Source organism: Echeneis naucrates, chromosome 9, assembly GCF_900963305.1.
Source record: "Echeneis naucrates chromosome 9, fEcheNa1.1, whole genome shotgun sequence".
NCBI classification, from domain to species: Eukaryota; Metazoa; Chordata; class Actinopteri; order Carangiformes; family Echeneidae; genus Echeneis; species Echeneis naucrates.
Window position 1 is genome coordinate 22,224,415 of NC_042519.1, and position 20,118 is coordinate 22,244,532.

The 20,118-nt window shown below is 43.8% G+C and overlaps 1 protein-coding gene across 1 annotated transcript in view; it reads right to left on the reverse strand.

Moving 5' to 3' along the window:
* Positions 1-20,118, reverse strand: part of adamts3 (ADAM metallopeptidase with thrombospondin type 1 motif, 3) — an 81,743-nt gene that overhangs the window by 53,200 nt on the left and 8,425 nt on the right. Inside the window, exon 4 of the mRNA XM_029511511.1 lies at positions 8,340-8,496. Within this exon, the coding sequence (XP_029367371.1) occupies positions 8,340-8,496 (157 nt within the window). The remainder of the gene's footprint in view (positions 1-8,339; positions 8,497-20,118) is intronic.

Consider the following 20,118-nt stretch of genomic DNA (forward strand, 5'->3'; position numbering starts at 1 on the left):
AGCCTCCCTAAAGAGTCACTGATTTCATCCTGAAATTGTGTCATCACAGTGCATCAAGCTGCAGCTCCATTTTCCCTCGACACTCTCCCTGATATCTGCTCACGAATGCATCACAGCTGAGAAGAGAAATGTAAAATTTGTTCAATAGCGACGACCTTGATCTGTTTTTTTTTTTTTTCCTCCTGCTAAGTTGGCGACATCCATCGTTTCTCCCTCATTGGATGCTAATTTAGTTGACTCTTTCTTCACGTCATTAGCAGCGTAATCCTAAAACGTATTCACAACAACCTGTTTTGTTGGGCAGACTCAGAGGAAAATTACAGCTGGTGCATTTGTAAACATTCAACCCTGGAAGACTCCACCTGAACATGTGGACCCCATTAAATGTCAGCTCATATATAATTTAAGATAATTATTCTTTATCTCATCTCATCTTATATTTACATCTGAATCAGGATTTATCATCAGTCTGTTGATTTTCAGAGCGGCTGTCGTCAGTTTTTTTTTTTTTTTTAACGTATCTTGAACACACACATTTAGTCACATGCTCCTGATGGTTGAGCAGTGAAGGCCCTAAATCGTACTAATTATTCCTTTTTAAACACCAGAAAACCACTCAGGCAGATCGCTTTCACCTCTGTGCTCGTCCTTACGTCCTGAAAATATAAATCAGACGGATGTCCCTTTTCCAAGCTCAATCGTGAAAGAAAGAGCGCAGACATTTGTGTTTACATTCATCTCAGAGCGGCTTTGTGTGCCAAGAATTACAGCACAGCTCAGTGTGAAATCAATTCATAAAAAAGGACAAAGAAACAAACAGCAAAGCTACGACGATTACTTCACGAGCTATCATTTTTTCGTTGTGCTGCAGTTTGTGCAGGAAGCAAACAAGAAACAACACATTAGATCTCAGCAGCATTTATTTGTCCAAACTGCTGTGATTTATTTTCCTCATTTTAACTCGCTGGATTGCATTGACCTGCTGTTGGACTACTACTCCTACTTTGGCCACATAGATTACGAGGAAACATCCCAGATTTTGTGTATTTAATCGATAACAGCCAATAAAAAGTGCTGGCGAGATGCAGATTAGCTTTAGAGCAGAAAAGAAATCAATGTATGAAACGAAAATAAGCAGAAAGATTTATAATCCTTCTCTGTCTCCTCATCAGATCAGACTTTAAAAAGCAGCAGATCTTTAAGAGGGTATCTGCAGTGCTCTTGCAGCTTTCAGTTGTGCGTTGATGAGAAAGAAAATAACTCGTTGGTGGTAAACTGGTAGTTACAGTCCAACGCAGGTGGCCGATCCTGGCATCACCGACACAATGAGCCATCTCACATACTAAAAAAGCAGCTTGCGGTGACGTGCCTTGCTCAAAGGCAACTGAAACTGCAGATAACCTTTTTTTTTTTTTTAAAAAAAAAAAGAGAGACGACATTGTGTCAGTCTGTCTCAGGAATGAAACTGCTGACCCTCACAAGTCGACAAACCTTTGTCTTGTGACTCGCCGCAGATTATCACAGAGCGTCGTCTTTTTACGACAGCCGGCCAGCGACAAAACGTTCCCATCCTGTTTCTGGCACCGGCCGCTGGCAGACAGAAGGAATGAAGCCCGCCCTCCTGTCTGCTTCACCTGGAAACAGATGGTCGAACAGCATTCATCTTTCACCGACATCGCCGGTTTTGACGCAGCCTTCTGGAAGCTTTTGTGGAGTTTTTTTTTTTTTTTTTTTTTTTGCAAGTTGTCTGGGAATCAAAGGAATCCTGAGGCCAGCGAGGTCGAATGACAGCCGACTACAGTATCTGCATCTGAAGATCACAGATCTCGGCGAGCACACACCAGCCTGATTTGAGTCACTGATTGCCGTCGGCCCAGACAAAACAGGATTCAGTCCGACCCGGAATACGATTTAGATCCAACAGCGATTTCCTCACAGCTTGGAGCTGGACAGTGAAAAATGGCACCGCCGTTTTCCGACCTGCCTCCAGACTGAGGTGTTGGGAAAGAGAAAGGTTTTGCTCTCAACAGTTGTGATATTTGTCAACTGCACGTGTGAGCTGTTAAGGTGATTAGTTTAATAATTACAAAGGTAAGGCGTCTTCTTCCTCCTCATCCTCAGTGGCCGCTCACACTCAGATCGCATTTTAAGGCAAATTCTCGGAGGATTACGCACGACAGACTATTAATTTTGGCTTTTTTTTTTTTTTTTTGTCTCTTCCTCCCTTGAATGTTTCTCATTCCTGCCAGCTCACCAAATTCCTCCACACTCAGCCAGCCCCCATTCTGCTTTACACATCTGTGTGACAAATATAAATCACGATTTTCCCTCAGGATCCCTTTCTCTCTTTCTTTTTCTCTTTCTGTCTTTCAGAGAGCACGGATTTCTTTTTTTTTTTTTTTCTCACCCAAAGCTGCCAAGGGCTCGCCGAGGTCATCGATACACTTTCAGACACGAGGCCCTTCTCATGAGTTCCTCACTCCATTTTCACCACCATGTGAAAATTAAAGTGTTGCTGAGGGCGAATCCTTCACCGGTGAAATAGGCCAGATAACAGGAGAGCAGATGTCAGACATTTGCTCTCACTTTCTGATTTCCCTCGGATCACACACACCCGTCTGTCAACATGACGAACATCTGTGTGTGTCTTTTGTGTGTCTGTGTGCAGTTGGGGATGACCAACATGCAGCAACTGGCTACACGATGTGATGTGATGTGATTGATGCGTTCCACAAAATGACTAAAAAACTGCATGTTAGTCAATAAATCAAAGAGATTATTAAATTATTAAGATAATTAAATCTTATTGATGAAACAATGCCAAATTAATCTTCAAATTTAAAAATGTGGAAATATGCTAGATGTTTCTGTTTTTTTTATTTTTATATAAAAACAGATCTCCTAAAGAAGTAAGGAATCATTGTCATCCTGTATATGATTGTCACATTTGGCTTACTCAAGTATTGTTTCCACCTGTTAAAGGTCCATCAGGTCTAAGGGTGGATGTTAAAGGTCCATCAGGTCCAAGGGTGGATGTTAAAGGTCCATCAGGTCTAAGGGTGGATGTTAAAGGTCCATCAGGTCTAAGGGTGGATGTTAAAGGTCCATCAGGTCCAAGGGTGGATGTTAAAGGTCCATCAGGTCTAAGGGTGGATGTTAAAGGTCCATCAGGTCTAAAGGTGGATGTTAAAGGTCCATCAGGTCTAAGGGTGGATGTTAAAGGTCCATCAGGTCTAAAGGTGGATGTTAAAGGTCCATCAGGTCTAAAGGTGGATGTTAAAGGTCCATTAAGTCTAAAGGTGGATGTTAAAGGTCCATCAGGTCTAAAGGTGGATGTTAAAGGTCCATCGGGTCTAAAGGTGGATGTTAAAGGTCCATCGGGTCTAAAGGTGGATGTTAAAGGTCCATCGGGTCTAAAGGTGGATGTTAAAGGTCCATCAGGTCTAAGGGTGGATGTTAAAGGTCCATCAGGTCTAAGGGTGGATGTTAAAGGTCCATCGGGTGTAAGGGTGGATGTTAAAGGTCCATCAGGTGTAAGGGTGGATGTTAAAGGTCCATCAGGTCTAAGGGTGGATGTTAAAGGTCCATCAGGTCTAAGGGTGGATGTTAAAGGTCCATCAGGTCTAAGGGTGGATGTTAAAGGTCCATCAGGTCTAAGGGTGGATGTTAAGATAAGACAGTCACCTCTTGAAGCCTCAAAGAGAGAAGATACGTTAAACTACACTGAGATGGTTTTTCTGTTCTGAACCATCCCTTCAAATTAAAACACTGAAAAGTGTAAAATACTGGACTACATCTCCCAGAAGCCCTCTGACCTTGTCACGCAGCCTGTCGCACATCTCACTTGGTCACGTTGTCTCTGTTGACACGGACCATCGTGGTGTTTGAGCAATTCTTTCGTTGGCTGTTTGCTCTTTTCACCGTGGTGGGAAGTGAAAGTGGATCCAGTCTGAGTGCAGAACAGATTTTCATCTGCAGCGGGAGTCAGATAAATAAAAAATTTCCCCTCAAACCAAAAACTATTTTAGCTCGTGCAAATGTGTGCTCTTTCTCTTGTGATTTTCTATAAAGCGGTCTGTTTTCCATTATCCTCTCACCACACCTTTAAAAGCCATTTGTGGCATCAAGACAAAAATCACATGTTTTTCCTAAACTACGCCGCCTTAATTCTCAAAATGAACCTGGTTTTGTCTTATTTGTAATCAAAATATAATCAATAATAAAAACAACTGTGTAATTGCTCACCAAAAGTTTCCATCTGTTTTATGTTTGAGTACGTTTCAAAAGAAGATATTTGAAACGCATCATATATTTCCTTTGTTTTTCTCTCTGTGTTTGAGCATCCATGTTCAGTACACTCTAACATAAAGGGCACATGAATAGATTATATTAGCTGAATGGCGCCAAGAAATGTATAGTAATAATGACTAATAACACCACTCTAGTTAGTGTAGATGCAACAACAGCAGACTAATAATAGTACCTATCAATTCTCCGGCTGCAGGAGCCCTTCTCTTTTTCCTTCTGTCTCCCAGAGACTGATTGATCTTTTAAATCTGGCTTTTACAAACACTCTGAGCTGAGAGGAAATCACTGACGACTACAGACGGCAGAGACCTGCAGGGTTTGATAGGCAGGAAGCTTTCCCTCCCCGCTGCTGCCTCGGTATACACACTTAAAATCTTCTCACACCAGAGACAACGTGTCAGCAGCGTCCTCCAGTTGTTGGTTACCTGAGTCATTTTGTCTCCACAAAGCTCCCGGTGTGACTCCTCTAACTGTGCGCCGTGGGACAGCCAGCAACTTTCACACTGACAGAAATAGTTCACAGGATGAGAGCTGTTGACTTTTGTCAGGATAGATACCAGACTGTATTGTGTTGAGTCGCACAAATCCCCCAGCTATCGCCCTGAGGTAATTATTGCAACGGTGTGACCTCATTCCGCCGTTGATACCACAAAAACAAAGTGACTGTGGCTCAGCTGTTTTGGAGCTTTAGATCGACTCGATGGTCGTCATGGAGCTTTGAGTCTTCATTGGTTGTCATGGTAATAACACTAATTAGGTCCATGGAATAAGAAAAGATGGTGATTTGGATTAAAATAATTACTTCGTCAACATGACATGTTCCCCGCTGTCATGGTCACGATGACAACAAATTGTCGCACATTTGTTGATAATAGAGACAACACAAACTGCTACTGCCGGATGGGAACCGAACACGTCATCCTGTGTTTTGTTCCTGTCGCCTAACAAAACCAAAACAGACGACTGAGAGGCTCGTTTTCTTCTTTCTTTTTCTACAGGGCAGTCTTATCTGCGTTGCCACAGTAGCAAACACAAGCAGGAACCTACAACAATTCAGACTGAGGTGCCTGACGCAAATTTAAAAAAACTAAATCTGAAAACGTGTCATGATTTTGTTACGATGGAGTAAAAACCAAAGCTCACTGTTGACCTCGAAAACTTTAGTTGAAAAAACAATTTCCAGTTTGGAGCAACTTTCAGTCTGATTTCAATCTGCGGATGAACTTTGAACCTTAACTTAGATGTAATTAATATTTTTCGGTGAGCAGGTTTGATGCTAAACCTCTTAACTTTGAAACATATATAACGATTTTTATTTTATTTGACTCTTTTTTTTTGAGGCCTGGCCAGATAAGAATCCCTTCCACGAATCACGCTGTTGATCCAGAGGAGCTCTGTAAGGAAACACTGTTCTGGATGATTATTAGCACCTTTCCATCTGTAATCCACCGGCTTTTGTTTGCTTTCTTTGGCATCTCCTATCACAAAAATTTGTTTTATGGGAAAACAGAAAATGCTCACGGCTGTTTAACTTGCGTGAGTGTCAGCGGAATCCCATTCCTACTACGTGAATTGTTAAAACTGAGAAATTAAGCGAAGGGCCGGAGAGTTATTTTCTCAGATTCCTGTTCCATAAACAGGGATAATCTTTTGTTTGAGGTGAGGCCGCCACAGGCTCGATTCCCACAGTCAAAGTGACCTTAACAAAAGTTGTATGGTGGTGGATTTTATGACGTTTCCCAGTTTGCTGGGGAAGAAACTGCACACAGCCAAGACCTCAGCCCTTCTGGGATGAAGTTTTAAAATAATTCATTGATAGCTAAAGGCTAAAGGTGGGGTAACACTTCCTCAGTACAGGTTTAGTGCTGTTTACTCCAAACTCCCTACCGGGCGCCAAAGCATCCTGCTCTATCAGCAGCAGCCCCGGAGAGGATCTCTGACTGAAGCGGAGTAACTAATGACTCGCTGTCGATGATCCGTAACCCGCCAGCTCCACGGCTGACGCTAGCACAAATATGAAACGAAAAAGCAGAAGGGGTCTGATAACAGCGTGACGGCGAGGAGACGGGAGAAGAAGCGCCTGCCAGAAGGCACAGCGAGACCAACATGATTGTGTCAGATAACAAAGTCACACCGAGGCATGATGTGTGGATGGTGTTGGTGACAGCGCTGCAATACAGAAACACTCCGTTTGGAGTAAAAGCTGTTTACTGAGAAAGGTTAGCACGAAGAATGGGGTCAAACTCAACTTTAAAGCCACCGTGGATACGGAATCCATCAACAGAAGGGAAATACAAACCTCGAATGATGGTTTCCACGACAACACGTGTTAGAATAACTTCCTGATACTTCTGAAAAACGGCCATAAATACACCTCGCTGCTGCTCGAGTTTTTGTGTCTCGCTAAACAGTTTGAACACAATGTTGGTTGGCACCTCGCTGACGTCGGTGTGGTTGCAGCCAATTTTTCGACCAGAAGAGCGGAAGCTCGTTGTAGCAGCAGATTCGGGGAGTGTAGTGTTTCAAAGCAGGAACACGTGGCGTCATTATCAGCGGCCCAGGGGATGGCTATCAATGAAATGGACAGAATCCAGAGCAGCTACTTCATTAATTAAAAGAGAGCGAACACGGTCTCTTCCGGAGAAACAGGTCCACTCCAGCTTTGCTGCAACATTCATCACCCAGAACCGAGATGTGCTGGCCAACAGAATACATCAAGGGCCATTAAGCTACTTTAAAAACTCTACTTCTGCAAATTTAATCCTCATAACTAACGATAAATTAAGGCGCGTTACAACTCACTGTGCAGTGCTTTGACATCTTCCTTGAATGTGCCCTTAATGCTCTGGTGTGTAATTCAGGAGTGTCTTTGGTTTGAATCCATTAAAAAAAGTGATTCAGAGAGCAGGCAAAAAAAAAAAGAGTCACTAATTATACAACCATCATGTAAGATTTAATTCCCCCCAAAGAAATGATGGGAACCTGATAAATGATATATCTGCAGTTTCCCCCCTCGATGTTTTGTCAGTCAAAGACACACACACACACTCAGGAAAAAAGAAACCCCAAAAAGGATTGCGATGTGAAAATGTTGCTATTGAGAAACACTTTCCTCGGCATCTTTCCTTTCACACTCATTCATTCATCTTCAACTGTTTATCTGTTTCCGGGTCGCGGCTTTCACACTCAGCAGCTGCTCATTTGGAGACTCTGGAGCCGGTGCAGACACAAACAGACCAGGAGGGCTGGAGGCAGCTCTGTCTGCCCCCCCCCCCCCCCCCCACGGGCTCCGTTGTTGTGAGGCCACAGGTGTATGTTGACTTCTCCAAGGCTGTCACCACGGCTCATCACACAATTTCACACCAACTGGTCAATATCACAGGCGGCGCATAAGAGGAAAAATATCACGGTTAAAAAAAACAAAATGAAGTCAGCGCCTAGCCTGTCTGTACGATTGATACTAAAAAGGTCACGTCTACAGAAATGTTCATCCAACCATCTCACACCGGAAGGTCACTGAAAAAAAGTGAGCAACACAGAAATAATTCATTGTGGATCACAGGTTGCTTTTTTCCTTTTTTTCGGAGATTGGACTGAATTTGCTTCCGTGCTTCAAAATTCCTTTGTCAGAGCAGAAATTTATTTCCTCCACTGATACTGATACTGAATGGGAACCGCGATCACGTCCCCCGTTTGGATTAAACCTGCGTGATATTTAAAAAGCTGTCCATTGAAGAAAATACACAGCTCTTTATTATTTCATCATGCTGCTCTGTGATATCTATATGATATCTCTGCGTGAGGAAAACAAAAAACAAAAAAACCACAGCAGCGTTTTTATTTCCTACGAAAGCAGCACCTGATGAGGTCACAGACAACATTGTGGATTGATTGATTGATTATAGAAGATCTGTTCACTTCATTTTTAAACCGACTGTGCCCGTGCTCGTGAATCTTTAGTGACAGCGTAAGAAGACGGAGACAGCTGTGTCAGCGGCAGTAACAAACCTCCTGTGTTTTGTGCATCCTACCTTGGAGCTGATAGTCCACAGAGATGTCGGAGGCGGCCTGCAGCAGGGCCGACCTGCGGTAGACCACGTGGACTCGGCCCTGGTCCTCCAGCTCCTGAGTGCCCCTCTCCAGCGGCTCGATGAAGTACTCGTCAGAGTCGGTGCGGATCATCCCGGCCTGCAACACAACGTCAGGAACGTGAAGGTGTAGAACCGTCATCTCTTCCGAACCAACCTGAATTATATTCAGTATCTTAATGGTAAAGCTTTCTAGATTTTCTTTATCTTACAGCAAAGGGACCGGATTCAGAGAAAAATCTTGTCCCTGAAACCCTCGGAGAGGATTATTACTGTCCAGCAGAGAGCCACTAAGGCAGAATCTGTAGCGATATGCAAATTTACGCTGGCAAGGTTCCTGAAAAACTAATTATCATCTACAGCTTCTGTTGGAAATGAGTTATGTTTCATTCGTATAGAGCAGATTCATAAAATATACAACAATGTGATGTTGCTGTAATATTCAGGAAACGATTTTAAGAGGGAATGTGCTGATTTTCAGTTTTAAACGTCCTCATGTTCTCATTCTTTTCCCTGCGACTTTGTTTTTGTTTACAATTATCAGCTGGTTACTCGACTGCTCCACGCGGCGCTCAGACAGCTTCATGTCGTTAGCGAATCATTGGTGCCAAATTGTTTTGTGATGGCTCCCTGCAACCTGAAGATTTACTGCAATAAGAGTCCAGTCATACCCGTTCAGGGTAGACAGAAAGGTTCACACTATCCAGGGAACACAATAGTGTACGAACAAAGCGGCTGCACAGCTCATTAAATCCAAATAATGGCTTAGAGCAGGTGACATCTACCGCCGTTTTCTGTAATTACTCCACATGCCGCCTTGTGCATTTTGCAAATGTTGTCTATGATTTGCATTTATCACTCAACAGCTGCAGGTGTCACCTCCACCACAAAGCTTCATATCGTTCGTGACACTTTGGTGCACAATCGTTCTGTGATGGCTGCCTGCTGTCCTCAGAGTTCCTCCAATAAGAGTCCAGTCACGCCCGTGCATTAGGGAGGATATGGAGATTCACACAGTGACGTACAGACTGAATGATGAGCTGAAACATTTGTTCACGTTTACAGTTGACATCTGGCCGTTTCCTGCAAAACAGAAAAACTTTCCCTTCAGAAATTCTGCCCTGCTCTTGGTCAGCGGGCCGATCCGGCTCCACCGCTGCACCTCGCAGGCCTCTTCACCAACACTCAGAAAATGAATCCAGCACACATTGTTGTTGTTGCAAAGCACCACATGTGCACAGTCTGACTAACTCCCACAGTCCCCGGTGAAACGGAAAACAACCCCACAGCCTCCCCCTCCCTTCCTATTTACGCGTGCTGCTGGCCGGACTCCAATTTAAGCTCTCGTTCAGGTTGGCGTGTAGCTTTGATACTGTGAGCTGAGCCTCCTCATTAACAGAATATTCATGTCCTGAGACCGGCGGGTTGCACTGCTCGCCACACAGACGACTCCTCGTTTCCCCGGCGGGCATAACAAGACACGATCATCCCCAAAATGTTGCTGTGTGTCATTTCTTCGGGAAAAACTGCCAAAGCACGCTCACCAGGTGAGTTATTATCTGTTGCCGTGCAGGACAAAAGTCTTAAAGACAGATAAAGTGTGAAAACAAATGATTATCCTGGCTGCTCCATTTTTAAAGACCAATTTAATCTTAGAGACTTTTTCCTTTAAGAGAGTAATTACAAATCCACGCACACCTCCAGGCTCATATCACAAACTGCAACCTCAACTCAGAACATAACCTGATATTTTCCGACAAACACACTCCAATATGACCAACCACATGTTGCTTGTGTGATGGATTCCTAATCAAAGCCCTGGATGTGTGGAACATGATGTCATTGAATCCACAGCAGAGAAAAAAACTGATAAATCCTGAAATAAAGGATGACTTACAGCGGGATGACTTCTCTTATTGAGGTGAAAACTAGATGTGACAGCTGTGATGACAGCTAGAAGTGATCAAAACCTGAATGTCAGGAAAGTGCAGAGGGGGGGGGGGGGGGGGGGGGGGAGCTATACACAACAGGAGATATGCAGCGATTTGTGGCATGTCCTTTTTTTTCTTCTCCTCCTGCAGAGTGATGTGTGGCGGCCTCAGTGTCTATAAAAACCACGTAGCTGCCATGGAAGGCTTAGCTGGGGGTTACAAATGTTAACGAAAAGACATAAATGTAAAAAGTTCATGTTGGAAATGTTGCTTCGTGTTGTTCATACTTGCAGCGGGGATTTTGCCTCTTTGCATTTATTTTACACTTGAAGGAATCACTGTTTATCTGTTTATCAGCAGCTGTTGCAGTTCGCTTCACGATGTGCAATTATTAACCCTCCTGTTGCAGGAGCGTTTTTTTATTTTCCTTTATTTACTCTGAGCTCTTCATGTTGAGTCAGCCCTCAACTCGTAGCCAAACAAATTCACCTTAAAATCGGGCTGGGACGGGTGCAGGAGTTTAACTTGAACTAAAATTTGGTCAACGAATCTTGTTCTCCTCCTGCAGCTCCATAGAGATGCAACTGTTGAAAAGAAATGTGAAAATGTGACACACTGAATTCTTTTTTCTGTCACAACACAGACATGACTGAGCTCTGGAGACCAAAGCAGCTGGACAAATTAATTCTCCATTTATCCTCAGAGAAGAGAGATTTCGTCCAAAGGTGACGCTCTCTCCAATATTTTTCCTGATTTAAAGTCTAAACTTTCAGGAACTACTTTAACTTCACTATAATTGCCTTTTTAAATCTCCTTCCAGTGCAGAGAGCTGAAAGTCGTTATAAAGTTGGGAAAGAGAAGTAAATTAAAACCCCAGCATGGCGAATGTGGCCGCACCGATGTTGAGACCGAAACACTTCTTTCAGTCTGTGACTTTGTGAAATAAAAGAGGCATATTCAGTGTTTCCGGGGTTAAAATGTGATGGAAATATACGGATTCATCCTCTGCTGTCACAGGAAGTTCTGCACAGAAGGCCACAGCAAACACTGCAAGGACTGTCGAGATTCTTCAGACACTCAAGTAGGTGGTCGTCCCAAAAACTGTTATTTTTGGTTTTACACATGCCAGAGAAGTTCCCTCTAAAGACTGGTCTATTGGCTGATTCAGCGACAGCTTGGCTTCATTTAGCTGGAAGGATTTTAGGCATAAAGGCATTAGAGTCCAAACCTCCGGTTAAATTCAGCACAGCAATTACCAAAAAATGTTTAGATACAGTAAGATCAATTCTGTAAAAATGAGACCAACTTCTGCAGCTGGAAATGTCCCACACTGTCCGCTGCCTTTGTGTTTTAGGCCGCAGAAATATTAAATGTGCCCTTTTTAGCTCAGCCGTCCTGCGAAAATGACATAACTGCAGCTCATCGTCACTCTGAACAGAAACTCAGAGACGTACAATACCCAACACACATCTGCTGCACCGCCTCAGCTCTGGGAGGCTGTTCTTATTGAACCGGGGGATTTGGTTTAGGCCAACGTGGCCTTTAAGAGAAATGACAGTTCTGCTAAGAAATGTTTGATGTTATTGTACTTGAAATGATCGTGTCTGCAAACCCAAACTGAATTTATCGCAATACTGACAACACATGAGACACCGAAGGGATCGTTATGTGGTTCACACTTTCACGGTGGATTCCTTCCAACGCTTCACCTCAACATCATCATCTCTGTGTTATCAAAGATGAAAAAGCTGATTCGATTGACCGCTGCGTGATAAATAAATGATTATTTTAGCCGCAGCAGTGTAACATCATTATCTGTGGTGTGTGGCCTCTGCGGCTCACAGGAGGTGATAAGTGAACGGTCCGATGTTTCCAGGTGAGATACGGAGGAGGAGGGAGGAGGGCGTTAGGTATTTACTATACGGGCCGTTAAAGCAGCTGGATCGGTGTTATTCATGTCTTCATTTATCTGCTCAGGAAGTCAACACTCTCATGGGACCGCCAATGAGTTCTCAGTCATCAGCTGAAACAAACACGTCAGAACTTATTTCAGTGAGGAAACCATCATGGCCTCCATCAGCAGACGGAGGGGGGTTTGGAGAAGAGTGATGAATGAGGATCGTAACGGACATTTGATGTATTTTTATGCCCGAGAAGTGAAAGATTGGTACTCGGCGGAATAAAAGTTGTGTTAATCTCTTAACAAACAAACACACACAAAATGAATCAATAAATCGTCTCAGAGGGAAACTTGATTCACTGTTCAAGTCTTTCATGATGCAAAAATGTCAAACATTCATTCGTCTTCTACCACTGGGCATGCAGGAGCCAATCACAGCTCATACTGGGTGAGGGGCGGGGTCAGCCTGGACAGGTCGCCAGTCCGTCACAGAGACCAACAACCACTCAGACCTACGGACAGTTTAGAGTCACCAGTGAACCCAAATATGTCGTCTTTGGACGGTGGGAGGAAACCCAGTCTGGGGACCGAACCCGTGACCTTGTTGTTGAGGGGCCACAGCACTAACCACTATGCTGCCTGAAATGTTAAACATCCATCCATCCATCTTCGTCCGCTTATCGGAGGTCAGGCCATTGACTTAATTCAAAGGTCCTGAGGTCTTTGCTGTTGGTTGGTTAAAGTAAACAGATTTTAAAATGTTTCACTGGGTGGCAGCACGATGTGATGACACTAAGCCAGTAAAAACGGACTTCCTGCACCTTTAATTAAGGCTGCACTTCAAAGAGCACTAAACAATAAGAGACACTCTGCATAACCTCAAACAACTTAGTTTTTCCAACGACTAGCCTGCTGAATGTTACCCGGGTCAATTACAGGCCAGGTGATGTTTTTATTTGTGCAATAATCTGAACCAAAAATTATCCAATCTCTTTCGCGAACAAAACAAAAACAACAGGAGAATACATCTCTGAGAGGGAGTGAAAGTGTGTGTGAGGTAAAATGCCTGCAGGATGATTATCTGGCATCAATCCCATCATCAGTGCGGAAAACTGAAAAACGCCTTCTGTCACATTTACGCAAGACTTTCGAATAACCCGAGGAATACTCTGTAGCTCGAGGGTTCTCCAGGGCACGAGTTTTTTAATCATCCAGTGTTCAGAAGAGACAATGGCAGGTGTCTGATAGAGGCTCGGCCGTTGGTACCCAAACACAGCCCTTAAAAAAAAAAAAAAAAAAAAAAAGGATCAAGAGTCCTGTGTTCCATCAGTTTAATATCCCCAACATCAGCCCCGGCCAAGCAGACAGCACTCGTCTGCCAAAAAAAACATATGGGATTCAGCTGAAGGGCTCCAGTTTTTCAAAAACAGTCCCTTTCAGTCTAAACTTCTTAAGGAGGTCGGTATGAACGTGCTTTCGTTGAGAGAGAGAGAGAGAGAGAGAAAGTTGAGGTACTGAAACGTTGAAAAAAGGTCTGGATTCAGCCAGGACACTGCCACCTTTCACCCTCGGTGTTGTTCAAAGGTGTGTTTGCTTTCAAAAATGTGAGCAAACCTTCGTCATCATTACCTGCCATTTTCATCCCCATCCTTCAAGAGGGAAAAAACACACAAGTTCATTTCTTATGATTTGAAAAAGTGAAGCGGGGAGGGGTGTGCTGAAAGTCTTCAACCCCTTGAAGAAGATTTGCAAAGTATTTCTGAAAGTGCTTTGCAATCATTAAAAGGAATTTCATCCCAACACAAACAAAAAAACACAGATATTTCTACTTATTTGTGTCCTTGTCATTTTTGAAGTCCAGCAGCTTCCTAAAGAATTCTCCTTTGTGTTCTGATGTTTGACCAGAATGAAATATCTGCAAGAAAACAAAGGCGCAACAGATAATGAAATAAGGAAGTGAAGGAGAGGGAGGCGACGCGGTGTTCTGCGCTCGGACAATATGACTTTTTACTTTTAGGCCTGTCTTTTTGTGCAGAGCAAACATTTACTGAGGAGGCGTTGAGGAGTCTGCACTTTAAACTTAAAATTAAAAAAAAAAAAAAAAAAACAACCTTGCGCTGCTGAATAGCTCTCAATGTGCGACTTGAAACGACAACAGAAAATGTGGGCTCTTGTTGAGTTTATATAGGTCATGATTAAAAATGTTTAAACACATAAATATCAATACCAGCTCCTCGGCAGCACACACTGGACTCGCTCGGGAGAACGCTTGGAAGAAACAGCTTGGCTTTGCATATCTTGGTGTGCCTCCCCTCCTGCACCTCAAACCATATACCCAAACAGCTCTGGGGTCAAGCCTCTGCAACAAGCCTTGGCTGAGTCAACAAGGAACATTAAGAACTATTAGTGAATAAAACTCTTGTGCCCGACTGCAGTTCACTGCAAAGAGGAACTGGCTGACTTTCTTTTTCTAATCAAAAAGGATATTTTCTTTGCTTTTTTTCCCCCTCCTGCCACAGCAGCTCCAGATATGTCAGGAGCTGTGCACGTCCAGAACGCTCTTTTATGTCTCAGAGGCCAAAAGTTTAGGCCGCTGGATTTTTGTTGCACTCCATGAATCTCAGCATTGTGAGCGTTTCCTCGGGCCAACCGAGGGGGTTCGTAGAGGAAGCGTTAGCTGGACTTTTCAGCTAAAGCATCCCAACACAGGCGAGCTTTTGCTCTGAAGGAATACTCCAACTGATGCGTTACCCATCAGGACCGCAGTGTGTTTACATTTGCAAGTCTCTTTCTCTCTCTCTCTCACACACACACACACAGACACACAGCAGCGCCTCACCCTGTTGGCTGGCAGAGCCGATTATGCAACATGACACACATTTTAGAGAAGGCCAAGTTTGGTTTTTTTTGTTGTTTTTTTTTTTTTTTTACAGTGACGACCGAAGTGGGGGTTAAAACCGATGGGCAGACATCAGGTTGGCACTAAGCTCAGGTCAGCTCCGGTGTCAAGGTCAGCCAATAAACAAAACAACAGCAAGAAAAAAGTGGCGAAAACGATCCTCCGTCATGCAACACGGGGCTTTGTTCCAGCTGTCCTGCTTCATGGAAACAAACGAATGCGGCTTAAGCAGCATTTCATGGTTGCTTTGAGGCCTTTCCAGGCAGCTTACGGTTTGTTTATCACCATGAAACAAAAGCTGGTACTTTGCGGCATGTCGACGTCGTTCAGACTGCAGACCAAAGAGTCACATGTGACACAGATCTTAGGTTCCGTAATCAGCGGGATTGGAAAAACCTGCGCGCAGCACTGAGCCGCAGGGACATGTGGCAGCAAATCAAACAGATTTCTGTTTGAAATCACGACCTGTCAGCACAACGGTGACAATAAAGAGGGATGCCATTTTCCTTTTTTTTCTTTTTTAACCCCAAAAATGGCTGTGATTTCAATTCCCACGACGAGTTAAGAGATTGCACTGCGGCGGTTTCATCAAGTTTCATCACGCAACACCGTCAGGAATAACGGTGCGTGGTGACGAGCCCAAACACACAGCTGCAGTCTTCCAGCGGTGGAAGAGCTCATGAAATCATTACTCAGGAATATTTATTACATGAAGAGACGACGCTTTGTCCAATCTACCTGCCGAGTGCTTTGGAAAAGTGCGTGCAGGTGCACTGAGCACTGATTTCCTAAAATGTCGAGCTCCACGTGCTCTTTGACTGTAAACCAGTGTTGGTTCTACGGTCTTACTGTGTTCAGAGAAACGCTCACAGCCTGGATTCAGAATCTGAGCCGTAAAAGAAAGACTATCAAGAACACGAGACGGGTATAAACAGTACCAGAGTGGTGTGAGACCGTTACACAACTCCAAGGTCAGGCAGGTCGACATCTGATAGTAGTTCAGATCGAAGTGATGTGCGTCTCTAAAAAGTGAAGCCAAACTGGATTTATTTCTCTGGAAAAGGAAAGGAGGTTTTCTTTTTTCCCGTGATCAGTCATTTTCCTCCTCTGCCTCTCTGTCGTAGTAATTACACCTTAAACTTTTTTCCAGCGACCCTTCAGGACACGCGTGCTGCTGTTTAAAAGCGTGAAGTTGATGAACATCCACATACGGGCCTGCATGTGGACAAATAAGGCCAAAGAAGAACTACGCTGCTGGAGCGCAATAAAACGTACAGCAGACAACTATCACCGGAAGGATCCGGCCTGGAGGAAGACTTGATTGGCCTCTTCGGTGCGTCTTCATAAGTGTTCGCTCACCTGCCTGGAATCGCATTAGAACTGAAGTGACATCCCCTTCGTAATCCACAGAGTTTAATATGACGTCAGCTACAACAGCTTCACCTCTTCAGCCTTAGGAGTGTGTTTATGGGAATTTTTGACCATTCTTCCAGAAGCACATTTGTGAGGTCACACACAGGAGAAGGCCTGGCTCTAAGTCGGCGCTCTAATTCATCCAAAATCTCTCCATGCGCCACCACACCATGCCATCTGGTATATGGGATGGTGTGTGGAGATTTTCACTGCGAGGAAAATGAATGAGAAGATTTTTTGAGGCCTGGAGCTCCGTCAGCCACTGTGTGATTTGTTTTAAAATCAGTTTTAGGAGGCAGCTTGTTAATTTCCTTGACTGTCCCCCCCCCCCCCCCCCCCCCCCGGACACGTCTGGACAAGAAACAGATGGAGAGATTACGTCTTGAAGTATTTAGTCCAAAAATACTTGCAACATGCGCTTCCCCCCTTCTTTGCCTTTCTGGGTAACGATCCCACAATAAAATATCTGCAGTATGTGAACCATCAAGTCTGTGACAAGGAAACCCTGTGAGTTCATGAGGGAAAGCCAGAGTCATGTTGGAGGAGGAGGAGGAGGATGATACAGCATACACGCTCTTCTGACATTTCGAGGTCGGCCGCATTCCTTCGCTGTTTGCTCTCATCCTTATTTTTAAAGAGTCGTGCGCTGTAGGTTTCACCCACGTGAAAAAAAAAAAAAGAGAGAGAAAGAGAGAGAGACTGACAGAACTGACCGATATCCCTCCTTCTCCTGACTGTTTATGACAGACTCACTGAACTTGTAAAAAAAAAAAAAAAAAAGTGCCGTCCCTTTTATTGAAAGCTTCCTAACAGACCAGGTATGTTTGGAGGATCAAACACTGTCATTAGATCTTGTCGACAGAAGCAAACACCTTGTTGGAGCCCCCCCAAAAAAAAAAGGTGAAACAGTAAAAGATTTCAGACAAACTCTTTCATCTTTACGTAGAGAGGATGCGACAGATGAGTTCGAAATTTTAAGACTTTGATCAGACTAATGTGTCTTCAGAAAAAAGGCCCTCGAAATATCAAAGAGCACCGAAGAGTCTTCGCACCTCACAGATGAAGAAGAACTTTTCTTTTCAGCCAAGATACCGAATGGCCGCTCTCATCAAATTCATTTGAACCTTTTGAAAACGAGCGTGCCGCTGGCAGCACATTCACACGACGGCACTTCGAATTGGTCAAATTTCGTGAATGTTTGCTCTAAAGGAGAAATTCCAGCGGTTTCTGAAAACTGAGAAGTTGCGCGTCGCAGCCAACATTGGGCCACGGCGGTAAATCCACCCGCGCTGTTGCCGGAGGTCGGCGACTCTGCTCCTTGTTCACCGTTAACACATTCTATAAACTGCCGTATGTTGAAGGTTGTAAGTGTTCTGGAAAAACTGGAAAAAGCACTAACTGACAGGATGCTTTGTGAATCAGAAAAATCCAGGAGGACGACAGGAATCTTAGATGTTAACGGGTTAAAGCATCAGGGTTTTCTTTCTGTCCATGAGAGCAGGACGCATCAAATCCTGAATAATAAGTTCTGTCTTTTCCACTCATCCTGTGTTCCAACACGGCCTCTGCTGTGACTCTGACAGATCCACCTCCGGTCCTCACCTCAACTTAATCAGTTTTTATCATGGCGGCCTTTTGCTTGTCTCATTCCAGCGTGAAGGTGGCGTCCCAGATCGGGCCGGCTTCACCCCCCACGCTGCTAACCCTTCTGCTGCTGAAGCAGAAGCATCTGCCTCGTGAGCGTTCAGCCGTCAGCCGGGCTGCAGTAAAGACTTCCAGACAGCAGCCTGGCTATAATTAAGATACAGTAAAACACACACCTAGCGAGGGTTCGGGCTACCACTTGAGATCAAAGCCGGCCGGCCCTCAACGACAGGCTTTTTCTCCAGCAGCCTCTGCTCTGGAGAGCGTTTGATGTGGAGTTAGCAGTCCTGCACGCTTTGCATTTAGCTGCAAACAACACGAGTGACGATGGCGTTCTGCAGCCAGTTCTGCACCGCGTCGTGTTCTGGTTTCGCTGCCTTTCACCCCACATCACCATTTACCTATTTATTAATTTAATGTGACAAAACTTATTTTATCCCCAGATTTTATTCTTTGGCACCTTCATGATTTTACTGGTTAACGTCAGCTTTGTCCAGATTGTATAGATGTTCAACTAAACGTGGCTTCACGTCCGTTTCCTGCTGTAAAGGGGAAAGTTTACAATAAATAAGCCCTTGTAGTGATTTTATGGTTCATAGCCTCCTTCCAGCAACAGAAGGTGGGGAGAGAACTGGCGCCTCACACAGAAAGACATTATGTCCATATAAATACAGATTCTGGCCTTTTTGTTGTAAAAATCAAACTATCCATTGAGAAAAAAAGTGGATATTTTACTGTATATTGGCACTGATGGAACTGTAATGTGATAAAGTGCTTTAGCTGATTGAAAAAATTTAGAACTGGTTTTTGTGAAAAAGAATGTCACGGGGTAAATGTGTTGTTTCCTGTTGTGTAAGAGCAGCGATCGCTGCAGTTTACAGGAAGTGATGCTGACAGCACAGAAAGTGACAAAAGAAATTTGGATTTTAAAGCACAAAGAGTGGCAGAGTTCATGTCTGGGTCCATTTTAATCACTTACACACACAAACAACTAGTGGTCAAAGCAAGAACCGCGAATGCCTTCTTGGGTTTCTTCATTTTCTTCATACATATGGTAAAATGCTTTTGGTTTTCACTCATTTTTCATGGCAATTTTTATTTTTTTATTTTGTTTTTTTTTTCTTTAATTCTACACTGAACGACGTTGACAGCTTAGAAAATGACTCCGGTTATAGAAAGTTGAGAAAATAAGATCAGCAAAACGCTGTAGAAAATATTCAGATTGGTTCTGGCTGTTTTGTTGTTTTTTTCCCCCTTCATACTTGTGTGACCGTTCCTGCTAAGTGCATGAGCTGCGTTGGTAACAGCAGCAGCCGTCTCAAATCATCCTTTCACTGAACAAAGCGACTGACCTGCCGTCTTCAAAGTGACATCCTGTCACAACAGTATTTACAAAGCAGAAACTCTCACATCCTGTGTGGCCCCCACTCAGCTCTGGATCTCCTGCAAGCTTCAACTATAAATTTCTTAAAGAAGAAAGACTTGGAGAGGCCGAGACTGTCCGAGTGATGAAGTGCTTCCTCCTGCTCCAATCAAAGGAAACGACCAAAATCCTGCAGCGCAGGACTGACTGGCATTATCTCGGAGCTTCGTGCCGCCTTTGTGATATTTTTACAGATTATATTTAGCATTTCAAGGAGAGACGCCACAACTTGTTCACTTCAGAAAGAATGAAGCATCTCAGAAAAAGAGCAGAGCATTTCCTAAATGCTATTTCAACTGAGAATTTAGTTTAAATCTCCAGGAAATCCCTCACTTTGGTCTTTATTTGGACGTGCGTGCTCGTTTGTTTGAAAAAAGTAATTGTGAATTATATTTCTGTAGCGAAAGCAGCTTTCCTCCACGGAGAGACATTTTTAGTTGTACTGTTGGTGATTCAGTCTGTGATCGACGGCAATTTGTATCATGGACTGATGAATTTCTTGCATCACTACG